The sequence below is a fragment of the Siphateles boraxobius genome, unplaced genomic scaffold, assembly GCF_051911475.1.
Source record: "Siphateles boraxobius isolate OS27281-9 unplaced genomic scaffold, OSU_SipBor_1 7, whole genome shotgun sequence".
Classification (NCBI taxonomy): Eukaryota; Metazoa; Chordata; class Actinopteri; order Cypriniformes; family Leuciscidae; genus Siphateles; species Siphateles boraxobius.
Window position 1 is genome coordinate 30,136,656 of NW_027509197.1, and position 18,388 is coordinate 30,155,043.

At 35.5% G+C, this 18,388-nt stretch overlaps 1 protein-coding gene across 1 annotated transcript; it reads left to right on the top strand.

The window, feature by feature from the left end:
• Positions 1-533: 533 nt before the first annotated feature.
• Positions 534-17,627, top strand: snx4 (sorting nexin 4). Its single transcript, XM_077215777.1, has 14 exons — positions 534-680; positions 1,700-1,824; positions 8,947-9,085; positions 9,170-9,319; positions 10,247-10,294; positions 10,730-10,785; positions 10,891-10,963; positions 11,378-11,439; positions 12,102-12,167; positions 13,360-13,449; positions 14,693-14,792; positions 15,405-15,550; positions 16,097-16,211; positions 16,345-17,627. The coding sequence occupies exons 1-14, from the start codon at positions 594-596 to the stop codon at positions 16,390-16,392; spliced, it is 1,305 nt and encodes a 434-aa protein (XP_077071892.1). The 5' UTR covers positions 534-593; the 3' UTR covers positions 16,393-17,627.
• The last annotated feature ends 761 nt before the right edge of the window (positions 17,628-18,388 follow it).

Sequence of the window (18,388 nt, forward strand, 5' to 3'; positions counted from 1 at the left end):
CTTTCTTTCTTTCTTTCTTTTCTTTCTTTCTTTCTTTCTTTCTTTCTTTCTTTCTTTCTTTCTTTCTTTCTTTCTTTCTTTCTCTCTTTCTTTCTTTCTTTCCCTTTTTCTATACTACTACTAGGCCTACTAATGATGATGATGATAATAATAATAATAATAATAATTATTATTATATAAGTCTCTGTAATAGGCTTTTTATTTTTTCCCACAAAAGTTAAGCCATACAAAACTTACAGATTCCGCACTTTTTTCGTGACGCTGCAACAAAATATAAATAGCTATATTCAAATAATTTCGTGATAATGGCAGACTTTTGAACACAGTTGGGAAATGTAATGCTCGAACTGTTTTCTCAGGTAAAGTGGGAAAAATAACCCACTAAAATCCTCTTAATAAAGTTAATGAGACATATCCCCTTACACCATTTAATCAGTTTTTTTATTAATATTAATAATTTCAACAATAGAATGATTTTTTTAGAACATTCGTGCTATTTTATGAGTAACTGTATGTCACGCGCGCGTGCACGCGCACATACTTGCTGTGAAACAGTGAAAGTGGCCAACGCGCAAGCGCGAGACGGGCAAACCATGGCGGATTCAGGAAGCGAAGATATAGCGGTGATTGGAAACACAGATCTGACTCCTTCGGAGTCGGAAAACAATTTAAAAAACACGGTAAAGCCCGTAACATAATCTTTTAATGCAGGGTGGCCGATAATGTGTGCTGATTTGTAGATGTCGCGCGTGCGAGCGCTTGATATGTGCGGGACGGCAGTTTTGCTTTGGCTCATGAATGGCCATATCAAAATTGCTCAAATATTAGGAGGTTCTGCGAACACATTACATGAGCTTGATGTATGTTGTTGCACTTTTGTATTACAGTGTTTGTGAATTATGCAAACAATAATTATATAAAGCCACACAAGTAGAAAGTTGCTTTACTTTATGTTGTCAATGAAGAGCCTTTGCCACGTAGTTTGTAAACACCCAGTATATCATAGAGTCATCATGATGTGTTAGTCCGCATCCTTGATTCATGTTCAAGTCAAGTCAGTAGATTGGCGTTATATCAAAAAATTGTTAGGTCTTGTTTACTGCTTCATACTCGAATTTCTTAATGGGTTGATGCTTGAAATATGGGACAAAATATGTCCAATATATTTTATCTTACATTTTTATAACATAATTTTAGACTTTAAGAAATTAATCAAATTATTACTACAATGTTCTTAACACAAATTTACCTTTTAATCTGGTTTTCTTTTTATGAAAGTAAACCTAAGTCTGTCATGGTGCTTTAAGTCAGTTTAAAACCATCCTGTGTAATCCAATCATTCATTAATTCATTGACTATATTAATAATAATACTTTTTTCGTGACATTATTTTTGTATCTGATGGGGATTACCCATACTGAGCAAAACTATAAGCATGGAAAAAAATAATGTCGTGAGAAAATAAAAGCAGAAGATTTAACCTAAACATTGTGAAGACTTCTGAACAGATTTTTTGAAAAGGGACGTGCGCTTCGATGTGTTCAAACGTCCTGATTCAGCAGGAAATCTGTCAAAACATGAGTGAAATCTGCTCATAGAAATACCTGTGCTTTTTTTTTGCATTGAAAATATCATAAGGATACTGTAGTGGTGTAACATCCATATTAAACATTATGCTTTTCTGGATACAATTTTACAGATGGTTGAAAAAGGGACAAGTCTTCTGAAGAGGATGGAGATTGGTGTGGCTGAAGCTGAGAAGAGGACCGGCAAGAATGCTGTCAACATGCAGGAGACTTATACAGTGTATCTTATAGAGACACGGTAAGACACTTCCCTTTCACAGTGCTACAACTCATTAAATTTATTGAATAAATTCAGGTTATAGATCTTATTGTGAACCATTCATTCGTGCATGTTTTATTATTTAGTTTTTATTATTTATTTTTTTGCCCCCGTCATTTTTAATCTCAATGTCATAACTTGATCTTCCAGTGAAATTATAGACTTATTTCTGGTGACTTATGCCGGACTTCTCCAATCATTTTGTCTACATAAACTCTACCCCTTTCTTACAGTCGATTGCAAGCATGCATTACGATCTGCCTCAATCCAATCATCAACTGATGAATTATAACATGTACAGTTGTGGTCAGAATTATTGACACCCCGGGTAAACATGATCAAAGATGGCTGTAAAAATAAATCTGCATTGTTTATTCTTTTGATCTTTCATTCAAAAATGTGCAAAAATTTAACCTTTCATTGAAGTAAAAGAATTGAAAGTGGGGGGGAAATCACATTATGAAATAAACGTTTTTCTCCAAAACAAATTGGCCACAATTTTTGGCACCCATAGAATTTTTACGAGTAAAATATCTCTGAGGTACAGTATATTCCCATTAATATTTACTAGAAAACTAGAAAAACATTCATCTATTCATCCATCACAATGAGTAAAACCAAAGATTATAGTTCTGATGTGCAGCAAAAGTTTGTTGAACTTCACAAAATATGAAAGTGGCTGTAAGAAAATAGCTAAAGAATTGATAATCCCCGTTTGGACCATCAGGGCAATAATTAAAAAGTTCCCATCAAGTAAAGATATTACGAATCTGCCAGGAAGAGGACAGGTGTCTATATTGTCTTAATGCACCTTGAGAAGGAAAGTTTGAGTTGCCAAAGACTCTCCAAGGATCACAGATGGAGAATTGCAGAGATTAGTTGAGTCTTGGGGGTCAGAAAGCCTAAAAGAAAATACATCAAACAACACCTACATCCCCACATGTTGTTTAGGAGGGTTTCAAGAAATATCCTCCTCGCTCCTCCAAAAAAAAAAACTCCAGCAAATTCAGTTGTCAGACACGACTGGAAGTTCAAGAGGTACCAGATTCTATTGTCAGATGAAACTTTAAAAAATAGCTTTTTGGCAGGAAACCCACCAAATGGGTTTGGAGCAAGCAGGGATAAAAAGTACCCCATACCCACGGTTAAATATACTGATTGATCTTTAATGTTTTGGATCATTTATTTTGCTGAAGGTCCTGGACTACTTGTTCAGATACATGGTATCATGGATTCTAGCAAATACCAACAGATAAAAAATCAAAACCTGACGGCCTCTGCTAGAAATCTTATAATGGGTTGTGGGTGGATCTTCCATCTGGACACTGATCCAAAACAAACATCAAAATCAACACAAAAATGTGTCACTGAGCACAAATTGTAGCTTCCGCCATGGCCGTCCCAGTTCCCTGACCTGATGAGTTGTTGAGTGAACTGAAGAGAAGAATCACCAACATGGATATGGGAATCTGAAGGATCTGGAGTGATTCTGTATGGAGGAATGGTCTCTAATCTCTTGTCAGGTGATTTCCAAACTCATCAGGCATTATATGAGAAAACTCAGAGCTGGTATCTTGGCAAAAGGTATTTAATAAAAGGGTGCCAATAATTACGGCCAGCGTGTTTTGGAGAAAATTTTTTATTTCATAATGTAATCCCCCCCCCCTCACACTTTCAATTCTTTTGCTTCAGTGAAAGGTTAGACTTTTTGCTAAAATAAAATTATGAAAGATCAGAAGGATAAACTAGTATGCAGATTTAATTTTACAGCCATTTTTGATCATATTTACTAAGGGTGCCAATAATTCTGACCACATGTGGAGTTTCTATTGACATAAACCATTTATTCTGTGGTTAAGCCAAAACTATACAAAAGTATTTACTAAATACTTGTTCTTTAAATGAAGCCATGTAAACCCTACCATGTCACAAGTACTGCATGTGTTCCTTTCTTGACATGATAATGAAGGTCAGGGGTTTGGATGAAGTTAGTTTAGAGATGTAAACAATGTGCCTGCAATGACAGCTGGAAGTATGGAGCTAATGGTTTTTGTCCATTGTGAATATGAATAATCAGCTCTAGATAAGGTAAGTTTACACATTGACTTTCTGACTGAACTCGCTCGCGCTGTACTAGCATGGCAAACTGCAAAACATCAAATAGTAACGGCACACTATAGTTCAGAAACTGTGGAAGCCGGACTGGTAGAGACCATCGGATTTCCTCTCTTTACTTAAATGTTTACACTAGACCTCTTCTTCCTGTGCCTGGGTCTGTCACTTTAACATGTTCTTTCAACATCAAATAAAACAAAACAGAAGTATCCCACTGGACAGGAAGTGTAACTTTCACCTCTCACTCTGACCCCGTCACCCCGCCAAGCTTTGTGTTGGAAAGAGGGACTTGTCATTCTGGAGAGGGTGATGAGTCAGCGCTTCAGGCAGATGTGCTTTGTCTGTGTTTCCAGCAGGGCCAAACACGCATGCTGGCCAGAGTGCAATAACATATTATCACATGATTCGAAAACAATACTTAGTGGTCAAAATCATGAAATCACTGCCTGCAACCAAGACTTTTTCAAACATGTTTTTTGGTACGTCTAAAAATGGATAAGCTCCCAGAACTAGATTTTTACAGTTTTTTTTAATTAAATGAGAATGGAGCTTGTTCATGCAAAAAGTTGCTGTTGTGGGCGGTTGCCAGGGATTTGCTATGCTGTTTCTTAAGCCCCAAATCAGCATATTACAATAATTTCGGAAGGATCATGTGACACTGAGTAATGATGCTGAAAATTTAGCTTTGCCATCACGGGAATAAATTGCTTTTTAAAATATTACAATAGAAAACAAGTTATTTTATATAGTAATAACATTGAACAATATTACTGTTACTGTGTTTATTTGCTCAAATAAATACAGCTTTGTTGTCTGAATAGTTTTTACATTTTTAAATGCATACATTTGGCAGACGCTTTAATCCATAGTGACTTACATGCATGATTTGAGGTATCATTCATATCTGTTGCACAAACGGTACGTGATGAGTTACATGCTCAGGATTAAGGGTTTGTTCAAATCCCTAACCTTAAAAGTATATAAATAGTAATCGTGATGCTAACGTTAGCACAACATTTTTGGCTTTATTGATTCTTTATACATGGAGATAACTTAACAGTGCTGTACTGTTACTCGTTTCCATAAAAGGAAGCACATGTTTTTGTAAGCACCATGTGGAAGGCATACTGCACACACACAGTGGGCTTTAGAGAGCAGTTTGGTGCCACTGATCTTGGGGAAAGTTGTACAGTCTGAGTGGAGAATGCCTGTCAGCCAATCCGCACCTTCCTTGTGCTTTGATTTCATCATGGATTATTAGTGTGGAGCACATTATGTGCTCCCATTTCTTCCCTGTAGCCCTTGGGAAGTTAGGATCTTATTTCAAAGTCTACCCTTTTTTTTCCGGTGTTTCCCCCCTCATGTATTTTTCCTTTTCTGTATCTCTTAATTTGTTGCATTTTTCCATTTGTATAATTGAGGCCTCCAACAATCAAAAAAAAATCTGAAAATATCAGGGAATTTAATTGTTTACACGGTAAATAATGTGTAAAACAAGTGTTTAAGTTGAGCATTTGTGTTCACTATAGTTCAAAAGATTAGGTCAGTATGATTTATGTTTTTGAAAGGAGTCTCTTATCCTCACCAAGGCTTCATTTATTTGATCAAAAATACTGTAAAAACAGTAATATTGTGAAGTATTATTACAATTTAAAATAACTAATATGTTTTACAATGTATTTCTTTTCCTGTGAAGGCAATGCTGAAGTTTCAGCATCATTACTCCAGTCTTCAGTGTCACATAATTCTTAAGAAATCATTCTAATATGCTGATTTGCTGCTCAAGAAATATTTCTTACTGTTATCAATGCTGAAAACAGTTGTGCTGCTTAATGTTTTTGTGGAAACTTATAAAACAAATTCAGAGTAGATTAATAGAAAGTTCAAAAGAACAGCGTTTATTTGAAATACAAATATTTTGTAACATTATGTCTTTACGGTCACTTGATCAATTAAATGCATCCTTGCTGAATAGAAGTATTAATTTCTTAGGACTTAGGCTATATTATATGTATATCTTGACATTATATCAGCCAACCTTTTGATTTTATTCGTCATCCAATAAAAGGGAACGACTGGAAAAGTAATTGAAATTCATTGATCAAAATGTAGTGGCATGCCTATACAGACAATATGAACGGATTACTGACACTGCAGAGATGTTTAATTCATTTAGGTGAGTTCATATACATGCTCCTACACCGCAGTGTGATTTAGTGGAGTTCTGCTTCTAAATTAGCAGCACTCGAGTCATGGCTTCATGCACTGGGAATTCAGCAAGATTACACAGCGCTGTTAAACCTTTGACGTGTTTGAAAAGGCTCTTAAAATGACTGCTTTCATAAACTAGAACCACAACTTGAAAGCTCATAGATCTCTACTGTTTATTTAAGATTAATTTGATTTAGAAATTAGCTTAAACTGTTAACTATGGAGCCCCTAAAGTACGGAGCCCCTAAAGGGACCTTTGCAACAAAAAAAAAATACTATATATATATATATACACAGACAGGTGCTCACGAGAAACCATCGCGATAGTTTCTCGTGAGCATGTGAAAGTCTGTATATTTTTATTTTTTTAAGGTCCCTTTAGGGGCACCATGCCACCAGTTAAAAGTTTGGAAACATTATTATTTTTATGTTTTTGAAAGAAGTCTCTTCTGCAAAAATACAGAAAAAGCAGTTATATTGTGAAATATTATTACAGTTTAAATTAATGGTTTTCTATTAAAATTTACTTTAAAATATAATTTATTTCTGTGATGCAAAGCTGAATTTTCATCACCCATTACTCCAGTCTTCAGTGTCACATAATCCTTCAGAAATAATTCTAATATGCTGGTTTATTATGAATGATGGAAACAGTTTTGCTGCTTAGTATTTTTATTTCAGGATTCTCTGATGAAAAGTAAAAAAAGAACAGCATTTATTTAAAATAGAAATATTTTGTTAAAAAAAATACACTAACATTCAAAAGTTTGGGGTCAGTCATTTTTTTTCCTTCCTTTTTCTGAAAGAAATTGATACTTTTAATTCAGCAAGGATTAAATTGATCAAAAGTGATAGTAAAGACTTCTATTCTTAGAGAAGATTTCTGTTTAAACTAAATGCTGTTTCCTACATAATAACTGAGTATCAAATCAGAATAGAATGATTTCTGAAGGATTATGTGACACTGAAGACTAGAGTAATGATGCTGAAAATTCAGCTTTGCCATCACAGAAATAAATTATATTTTAAAGTATATTAAAATAAAAAAAACATTTTTTTAAATTATGATAATATTTCACAATATTACTGTTTTACTGTATTTTTGATCAAATAAATGCAGGCTTGATGAGCATAAAGAGACTTCTTTCAAAAACATTAAAAACATTAATGTTCCAAACTTTTGACCGGTACTGTATATGTCAAAGTTTTGTAAGCCCAGTTTATCGGTCCAAATGGGGGTTTCCGATAGGACGGGTGAAGGTCTCTGCGCGTTACTGTCTTTTCTTTTACGCAACACAACAATATTAAATGAAATACATTTTCTCATATGTATTACCTCGTTATTTCATCTGACTCCATAAATCAAAAAGGTTTTAATGACATCAGAGCATCATTAAATGTGAGCGAATGTTTGGTTATTCTTTTTAACTCTTACTTATATTGTACCATTCATATTAGGAAGCTATGTCGCTCAGAGGTCCTCACGCCTTGTTTAATGCGGGTCTCACGATCACAATCTCGCCAGCTTCGGTCACTAAACAGAGGTAATTGCTATATACCTGAGATTGGTCACATTCACGCTTACACAATCAAATATACTTTGGTATAGCCCCCATGGAATTGCATACACTTGAATTTAGCGTATCGTTTACTTCAGTAGAGGTATGGCCACTATTACAGACATAAGCTGACCAACATTACTTCTCTTATAATAGCTTTGGATTGGCAATGCTGTTGTTTCCCACGTACACTTATCTAAAGTAACATTAAGATAAAACAGAGGTAAGACACACCCAAATTTAGATTGGTCAAGCAGCATTTGCTGTTCTAAATGGAAATTCACTTCTTGTCTTTGCAAAACCAAATACACTTGAATTAGTGCCAAATATTAGTCGTCACTAATCTGACGCAGACTTGCGGTAACATACGAATCCGTTTAATCTACTTGGTGAAAACAATTTCAGAGTCAGTCAGAATAAAATCAAATGTTTACAATTTATTGACAAGGTAATAAAACAATAATCCAATTCATAGAATTAAATCATCGGTCAATCATATGTAATAACAACAATTCAGAAATCGAAGAATTGTAGAAATATTTACCTGGCAACGAAAACTACACACAGCGATCGTATTGGAAGTCTACCTACAGACTCCTCAAACCTTTTGCCAATTTTCCTTATAAACCCAGATAATTCAATATGCTTACCAAATGGTGGTGTCTGCCATCATAATGTTCTTGTTAATGTTCTTGATTCCTGAATACTCATTTACATACAGGAGGTAGTTGAATGGAGGATCTGAGGGAGGGGACACCTTTAAGGGGCACACCACATTTCTCATATTTTATTACTTCTTTTAGCTTTTCATTATGGTTGGGAGAATGAGACAATTTACCAGGCGCACTGAGACACTTTAAATGATACCAAACATGTATTGTACCTTTTTGTACACACTTAACATTGCATAGGTTTTCAGTGAGTTTTAGGTGAGGAGGAGAAGGGGGAGCGGGGGGAGATGATGAGACAGTAAAAATGAGGTGTGTGCTGCACTTTGTGGTGCGTCTCGGATGTTGCTGTTACATATGCAAGAATTAAGAATTAATTAGTTAATTCTCAGGAGATCCTTTTGTTTTCTTGAGGGGTAGCCCAGACTTACTGGCATACGCCTTACAGTTTATACCAAACCTAACACATTTTTTATTGAAAGGCTATTTAAAGTTAGCATTTCTTTAAGTTTCATTCCACTTCTGACAGTCATTTATTCTGTTTTTAGGCCTGTGGATGCTGCATCAGAAGGGACCAATCCTGTCCCAGATTCTCTTTGGAGGCGTTACAGTGAATTTGAGCTCCTTCGAAACTATTTGTTAGTTGCCTATCCATTTGTGGTGGTTCCGCCGTTGCCTGAAAAACGGGTATGCAAACAAGATGCTGTGGTTACTGCTGCTCGTAAATACAATTTGCCTTCATACACTGTAACTTCATGCTTTGTACAACAGGCTGAATTTGTCTGGCACAAGCTGACAGCAGACAACATGGACCCTGACTTTGTGGAAAGGCGTAGGGTTGGACTAGAGAACTTCCTGCTTCGAGTGGCCTCGCATCCAGTCTTGTCCAATGACAAGATCTTCTATTCATTCCTCACTGAGGTAGAGAGTCTGGACAATAAAGTTCTTCCAATATAAAGATTTGTAATTAATTTGTAATTAAAGGTTTTTTTTTTTTTTTTGTAAGCAATTCATTTCTTTTTCTACTAAGCTGTCAAATGTTTTTTTTTTTTAAGTTAAAATGAATTGACAGCCTAGTAGAAATTGAAATTAAGTTATTACATGGTAGCCACATGTACAATACCAATGAAAAATGTTTTTTGAGAAAGATAAAATTTTCAAGGCAATCAAATGAAGTATTGTCATTATAAAAAGTGGCTTTAAAAGCCGGTATATTATATATATTTTTTATATTATTGAACATGCACTAACGCTCTGTATTTGAGGAAAAAAATGTGTATTGTGAAATATTATTACAATTTAAAATAACTTTTTTCTGTTTTAAAATATTTTTAAATGTATTTTATTCCTGTGATGGCAAAGCTGAATTTTCTGCATCATTACTCCAGTCTTCAGTGTCACATGATTCTACAGAAATCATTCTGTGATGCTGATTGTTGCTAAAGAAACATAATTTATCATAATCAATGTTAAAAACAGCTGATTAATATTTTTGTGGAAACGATGAAACATTTTCTTCAGGATTCTTTGATTAATAGAAAGATTCAAAAGTTGATGATGTAAAAGTCTCTTCTGGTTCTTTTGATCATTTTAATTGATCCTTGCTATTTAAAAGTATAAATTTCTTACTGACCCAAACTTTTGAATGGTAGTGTAAGCTTATCCCTGGCCTACCATCCACAACATTCCATTAGTATTTGTGAATTTAAATAATTGAACTTAATTAATTTGTTAAATTGACAGCCCTAATTTCCTTTGCTTGAAAAAAAATTTTTTTTTAACTGATTATTTAATGCTGATAATGCCCTTTGTCAGTGTCAGAAATTGCATCCTTTCTCTGCCCCACAGGAAAATGGTTGGAAGGAAACCGTGTTTGAGACAGGATTTCAGGCGAAGGTATATCAGCACTTTCCAGTTCATTGGGTTCTTTCTCTCTTTAACCCTCTAGCCACGACTCTGTTGTTTATATATATCGCTTCACACCATAGGTCACTATTCATATGTTGATATGAAGCTGACAAAATATGTGTTGATTTCAAATAAAAATTGTGTGAAGTGACTGAATTGCTACTGCGGTGAGGAATCTGTTATCAGTACGCTGTAGTTTATGTAAACAGGCACAGGAAGTCTGTTGGACCGTTCTAGATCAAACACGAAAGAGCAGCAGTATTTTATGTTAGTGTATATTATTGCCATATTTGCAGTGTTTATCTGATCTCAGTCGTTTAAAAAAAATTGTTGTAAGAACTGGCTATAATTCTGTTTTACACCATCTGAACAAACAAAAACCCAAACATGCCTGTCAACATTTGGCATGTGTCCTCTTTGCAGGCCGATTCAAGATTAAAGGCTTTAAATGCCACATTCAGAGTGAAGAACCCAGACAAGTAAGTTATTTTTGCAAACCGTGTTACGCAGAGTCATGAAATGCAGAAAGATATGACCGTTCTGTTTGTTAACCCTGAAACTTGACTTGTGTGTGTGTTTCACAGGAGATTTGCAGAAATGAAACACTACGGTGATGAGCTGCAGTCTGTTATTTCACAGCTGCTGAGAGTTCGAGCGGTGAGTGTAAACAAAGTCAACACAGCCGAATATGCTGCTCAATCTATTAGAAAAAGTCCTTTCAGTCAAACAAAAGTATTTATCAGTTTTTATTAGGGATGAGAATTTTAAGGAAAGCGATTCTGGTGATTTCATTAATTTTTTTTGTACTTTTTTGAAAGCACCATTTTTTACTATAGAAAAACATTAGTATTTTAGGCAATTTTTTAAATTTTTTCCCCAAATTATCTAAAGTATAAATCTTAATTTAATATGTGGTTGCATTAGAATCATAGAGTGAATCTAAATATGAAATTAGCTGTTTTGTTGATGATGATAATGATTATTATTATTTTTAAATGTTTCTAAAAATCAGATTCATTTACTAACAGTTCAACAATTTGTTTTTTTTCTTTTCTTTCTTTTTTTTTATAGAGAGCAGCTGATCGCCTATATGGAGTCTACAAAGTGCATGGAAATTATGGAAGAGTCTTTAGGTAATATTTTCTTTTAAAGGAAATCGTTCACTTTGATATAAATTATTTACTTATGTCATGTCAAAACCCATTATTTCCTTTATTTTAACCAGGACAATCACATTTAGATATTACTATCTCTTCTTCCAGAGAGACCTGGACCCATATGGTCAAAACCCATATGGCTTACATTTTTTACAACACACAAAGAGTTGTTCTGCAGAACGTCTGGGCTCCTGTTTTCCATATAATGACCATGTTTATATGCATGTCATTATCCGATGTCCCAAAAAAGACGGTTTAGGTTTACTGACAGCTATTGAAACAGTCCCGTGCACACTACCATTTTTTACTTTTAAAGAATAAATAAAGCAAGGATTCATTTGATCAACGGTGAAAGTAAAAGCATTTGCGTTTTTTTCATATATGATGTGCACTATATTTCACGTCTTCACTATACAGTCATTCTGTGTGATGAATAGACCAGTTGGTACAGGTTTTTATCTCACAATGTTACAATCACAGTAATGTACCCTCATTTTGAAAGAGCCAGGCATGTTTTATAATGTGCTCTGTGAACTGTTTTTGTGAGAAGCATTTTTGGGGTAAATCTTTTGGGTTGCGATTGTGTAGCTGTGGTCAGCTGCAGTGGTTTAATGTGAGTCTTTGTTTGTTTTGGACAGCGAGTGGAGTGCCATTGAGAAAGAGATGGGAGATGGGCTGCAGAGCGCCGGCCATCACATGGATGCGTAAGTTCACAGCGCACACAACACAGATGAAGGCTGCTTTATGAGCAATTCTCATGTGTCTTTATAGGATTAGTGCAAGATTTTATTGCAGCTGGTTTTGATTGTATTTCTCCTACCTGGGACGATCCTGTTACCCTCCAAGAGCTGAGGGAAGTGCTGTATGATACACCCCAGGACTTCCCTGTGATTCTACATGTGTGTGCTTCTGCTACAGAGCTGTAAAACGCATTTGCCAGATTGATCTGAATCCTCTCATATTTCCATTCACGACCCCCATAACAAGTAGCCAGAAAGATGAGCCCTTGGGAGGCTCGGGTTTTGATTTTGCTGGCAGACCGTGCTGTGAATCTTTTGGAGCCATGGCCAAAATATTTAGCTGTATCATTATTTTTTTCAACGTTATGATGAGGATGTTGTAAAAGGGACTCTTTTGCATAAATCTCCTCAGTGAGTCTTTAACCAGTCCCTTTTGTTTTTATTCTGGTTTTATATTGCTGCATGTTCTGATGGATTCCAGATTGCTATACTTAGCAGAAAGGTTAAAGGTCAGAGCCCAATGCGCTGCTTGTCTGTCTCAGCATTGAAAGAAACAACCTGTCTATCATCAGCCCACATATGGCAGCTGTCAGACTGTTTTATGGATCATGTCGCTCACCTATTCTTAAAAATTCCTCAAAATACCCCAAACTGGCTCTGCTGCGGTTTTGGCATTCGTTCCACAGGCTCTACGTCTGATTGAGAGAGGATCATACATGTAGTTTTACCAGAATGCCAGTTTGTGATGTTAGGTTGTGGGCAGTATGACCAAAATATTATGTCATGGTCACAGTATAGTATATAAAAGATATAGTTATTTTTCCTGGAAACTCAATGGAAAGTGGTTTATTAAAGAAGACATGGTAATGCCTATTTCGGGTGATTACATTATTTTAAATGAAAAGTACATCATCATATTTGATTTATTTGATCTTTTTAGTTGGAATTTAAGGGAAACAAACCAAAAAACAAGATTATTTATAACAAAAGATCAAGTCTGGCATCAGTGCAAAACATACAATACCAGCAAGAGAAATCTTAGTGAGCCCGTTCTTTTTGAATGGTAGTGTACACACATCTGTGACATTATCAGGTGAAGTTCATTGACAAGTTATATGTCAACTACCCTTTTATCGGGCACTTTTGTTTGTTACAGGTATGCTGCTTCTGTAGATGATATTCTAGAGGAAGAGGAGCATTACGCTGACCAGCTGAAGGAGTACCTTTTCTATGCAGACGCAGTAAGGTACAGTATTAATTTTGTGCTGCCTTAATGTCCTTATGTTAAAGAGGGAGTTCACCCAAAATGAGAATTGTAAACATTCATTGGCAACTTTAAAATCAAGATTTGAAAAAGGGCATAATTGGTCTTATTTCAAGTTTTTGGGGTCTACTAGAATAGGTTTTCATGTTTGAATGTAAAAACAAACAAAAAAAAAACAGCAATAAAACATTATTTGACAAATATTTTACATTGTTGCAGCACCTCTCTTCCCAGACTGTCAGGTACTTCTTGAAGCCCCTCCTTCCGAAAACACAATGTGCTCTGATTTGGTTGGCTGAAACAGTGTGTTGTGGTCAGTTGCTTTGACCATGTTTTGGAAATGACACAGCCTTTACCTTAACACACTACTAATGCAACTCAACCAGGCCTCGCCCCTTTTTATTGTGTATGCCTTGGGCGGAAATTATGGTGACTTGAACGTTCCTGGAAGAAAACTCAAGACTACAATCGAATCGAGGAGTTTCAGGGAGTTCAGAAACAGTGCTTACTGATATAGAGATTAACTCACTTTGGAGTGAACTTTGGGCTTTTGCAGAACTTTTTCATGCTCAGACAGCAACATTACACACTAAAGAAAGTTGTAAAAATTAAACAAAAAAGCATAATAGGACCAGGACCACTTTAAACTTGAACTGAAGTATACTAAACACAAGCTGTTATAACAGTGAGGTTGATTAGAAATGTACATTTTGTTCAAACTGCACCGTTCCCAGAACTCCTTGGAGCCGATAGCCTCCACTGGCTGATAAAGTTACACATATGCAACTTTCTTAAACTATTTACACAATCCCCCATCAGTGCCTGGTTTTCCTAGGTCACCTAGGCTTTCAGTTTAACAATTTCCATAAGAAAAAAGTTCAGTGCTGGTCAGAATTATTTGCCTGCTTGGTAAATATGAACAAAGATGGCTGTCACAAATAAATCTGCATTGTTAATCCTTTTGATATGTTATTAAAAAAATTAGCAAAAATCTAACATTTCATTGAAGTAAAAGAATTGAAAGTGGGGGGGAAATCACATTATGAAATCAATGTTTTTCTCCAAAACACGTTGGGCATGAATTTGCCCCCTTTTATTAAATACTTTTTGCAACCTCCTTTTTCCAAGATAACATCTCTGAGTCTTCTCCTATAATGCCTATAAAAAGATTGTCTGCTTTTATGGTTAATTTTGTATATGTTGTGGTTAATGTGTGTTTTCACAGGGCAGTGTGTAGGAAGCATGAACTGACACAGTTTGAACTGGAGATGGCCGCCCAGGATCTGACCTCTAAGAAACAGCAGCGGGAGGAACTCGCCACTGGGGTCAGTGTCCATTCAATCACATGACAGAACTCAGAGACAGAACTCCACATCACCCTTCTTGCGTCTGGAATAAGGGACTTTCCAGCAAGTCTTATTGTTTTTATTCCAACTCAGGCCTATGTCATATCACGAGAGGAAGGGAAATAGAGAGACCATTATAAAACACATATAATGTATCAGCATTTTTGGTTTATTTTCTGCTTTGAAATGTATAGGATAAAACAAATCTAAATTTTAGATTAGTTAGTTAGTTAGTTAGATTTCTGGCCCTTTGTAGTAAAAAGTTTGTCCACCTCTGCTTTAGAAGGATTCGGGTTTACTAGTGAGTGTTTTTAATAGTTTTATGCAATTAAAATTGTGCGCCTTGCTGTTTGGGTGGATAGATAACCTCAATGGCACATTTAACATGTAAACATTTGAGCTGCACAAAAAGCCAACGACATGCATAACAAATTCTGACCCGATTGGCTGATATGGATAATTACTAGGCCCACTTGGCCAACAAAAAAAAGAAGGAAAGCGTCCATATTTCAGCTTTCTGCAAAAAACATGGGAGGAAAAGTGTGGCTTAATGCGGGCCAATGGGTGTCACTGACTTGTTTTCCTGTGTAGACGGTACGGACCTTCTCTCTGAAGGGTATGACCAGTAAACTGTTTGGACAAGAGACCCCAGAGCAGAGAGAGGCCAAGCTGAAAATGCTGGAGACACAGATTGAAGAAGGAGAGGAACTGGTCAAAGAAAGAAACGCAGAATGCGAGTAAGCAGTGCACTATTACCACACGACTGAATTAAACCCTCTGACCATGGCACAACACAGATTCTGTGATTTATGTTGCTGATCACGTCAGAATTATTGTATTTTCGAGATCACCCTTGAGAAACTTCATGCTTGTCAGTTTCAGAATATATTGCAGATAATTGATACTAATCCTAAAAATTTTTAATTGTGCTTGATGACTGTACAGTTCACTTTATATGCATTTTATGTTCTTTTGATGACAAAAAGCTGCAAATGTTGTCAGAAAATATGATTATCATACTTAAATTCAGGGTTTATGAGGCTGCCTTTCCTTTTCATTCTGTGGCAGCACAAAATTTATGAAATGGACAGATATGCTCCAAATGCACATACTTTGCTCATATTGTTGCAGCCTCTGTGAAAGAAAGGTGAACCCAAAACCAGGCTAATTATTCAACTGAGTTGATCTTAAAAATATGTTGATTTGAGGATATAACAACTCATGTCAAGCTTCATTCCATTTCATGGCAAAATTGTTTCAATATAGCTTTGTCTTTTTTGTAGCGAGTATGTGAAAAGTGCATGGGTGGACATTGAAAGGTTCAAAGAGCAGAAAGACCATGATCTCAGAGAGGCTCTCATCAGCTATGCCATCATGCAGATTAGCATGTGCAAGAAGGTAAGTATGGTCCGTGCCAACAAAATAAAACAATTATTTTGTTTTTGCAAAACCCCTGTTTCTATACTCATCAGACTATTTATTAGGCAGAAGTTGCATAGTTGCATTAAACACAAGCATGTTTTGTTTTAAGGGAATTCAAGTGTGGAACAACGCTAAAGAGTGCTTCAGTAAGATGTGAGGGTTCCAGCCATGACAACCAGAACACCAGTATGCCTTGGAGATGTCAATCCAGAGAAGCACACACTCCTAGAGACTGACCTTGGGGACTTAAGTCTTCCTCTCAAACCTAAACTTTTGTCAGCCTCTTGCACCAGATGCTCTGGTATAAAAGGGTTTTGAATAATATTGACATACAGTAGTTTCAGTTTCTGTCCAAATAATGAATGAATGTGGTGCTGTTGTTTATTTCCATGTTCACCAGCCAGATTTTAGATCTGGTTACTTTTGTGACTGCACTATTTTGTCCTACACAAGAGTTTGTGAAGGTTGCAAACAATTAATGACTTAACACTTCAGACAGAAACAGAAGAACAACTTAATTAAGATTGATTCATCTTGAACTATGGAATGATTTCTTTATAATTTGTAATTCTTTATAATTTTTGATGCCAATATGTTTGCTAAAATCATTCCATTTTTTTCTTTTCCGTTATCTTTTTACTTCTTTAGTTAACCATGAAACACAAAAGCACAGATTAAAATTGTCAAGGCAAAATATGAGGGTGGGTTTTGGGAGGAAAAAAATTCTAAGCAAATCCAGCAGTTCCATTTTTATCTTACCCCACACCCCTCCCCATAATGGTGGTCTCCCACATCTGGAACATGTCCAGTTTCTGTGGAATATAAACGAAATGATCTTTATCACCTGGCGCGGAGGACACCAAGAGTCAAATTTCCTACGAAAATAAAAGTAACTGGTCTTATTCACATGCAAACTAAATTTAACCCAACGCCCATACAGCAAACAAAGTTCCATAAATTCATCATAATATGCTGGTCTGTAACTTTCTGCAATTTCTGCCATAAAAACTAAGCTGTTTATAACCACTGACCCCCTCCCTTTATATGGTTCAGTTCATCTGATAAATATTAATATGCTGTTTATATCTTATTCAAAACTTAACTCTGCATATTTTCTTTGTCCACTATGAATGCCATATTTGTCATCTGTTATGATGAGTGGGTGGGTCTATGTTTGATAGAAATCTGGCTAAAGGAATACGAAGGTCACAGGAAAGGCTGGATATAATAATTTCCCCATTTTAGAGTTGCATGTGTAACTCAGCCTGACCCCTGGTTATTTTTTTTAATTTTTTGGTTATAGGGGGGTAGAGAGAACCATTTGTATATACTGTTAAAATCATTGATGTGTAACACTAATGGTAATAATAAAAAATTTAAACATTCCCATTATCATTTGGCTTGTGTTTTCATATGTCGTGAGTGTCACATTTAGCCTACTGTCTTGTCTTTTGTCCCCTTTAATTAAAATGTAACTATGTTATGCATCTTTATGATAGTCTGAGAGTTCAGCTGAGTTCATTTTGGTTTTTACGGGTAGCTCATTTTGATCATAGATCAGTTTATATGATATTAGTTTTAGTGGTAATGAAAGTACTCTTTATATGATGATGCACATGAAGGCCTATATCAGGGAATTGTTTAACCAAATACATTTAAACATGCAAAGTTAAATCAAGTTTAAATCCGTCAACCTACGAATGTCAGTTGTCTCTGTACACTAAATTGAGATGGGAGAATGTAACGTTATTGAAACGAGTATTTTGGGTCACACTTTAGTTTTGAATTTGATTCTCACTATTAGCTAACAATTAACTACCACTTTTGCCTCAAACTCATAATTACTGCTTATTGATAGTTAGTAATGTAGTTAATTATGGAATGTAGAATATGGTCATGTAGAATAAAGCATTAATATGAGCTTTATAAGTACTTATAAGCAGCCATTATCCTAGTAATATAATAAGCAACTAGTTAATAGTGAGAACTGGACCCTAAACTAAACTGTTACCGTATAAAAAAAAAAAGACTTTTTTTTCAAAAAGACATTCAAAAGATCTTTAATTTAAGATGTCAGCAGAGTGTACTGCTGAAAATGGTAACCATTTGTTTCTGGGCTGTAATGCTTCCCTCTAGTGGTGTGTTATACTTTA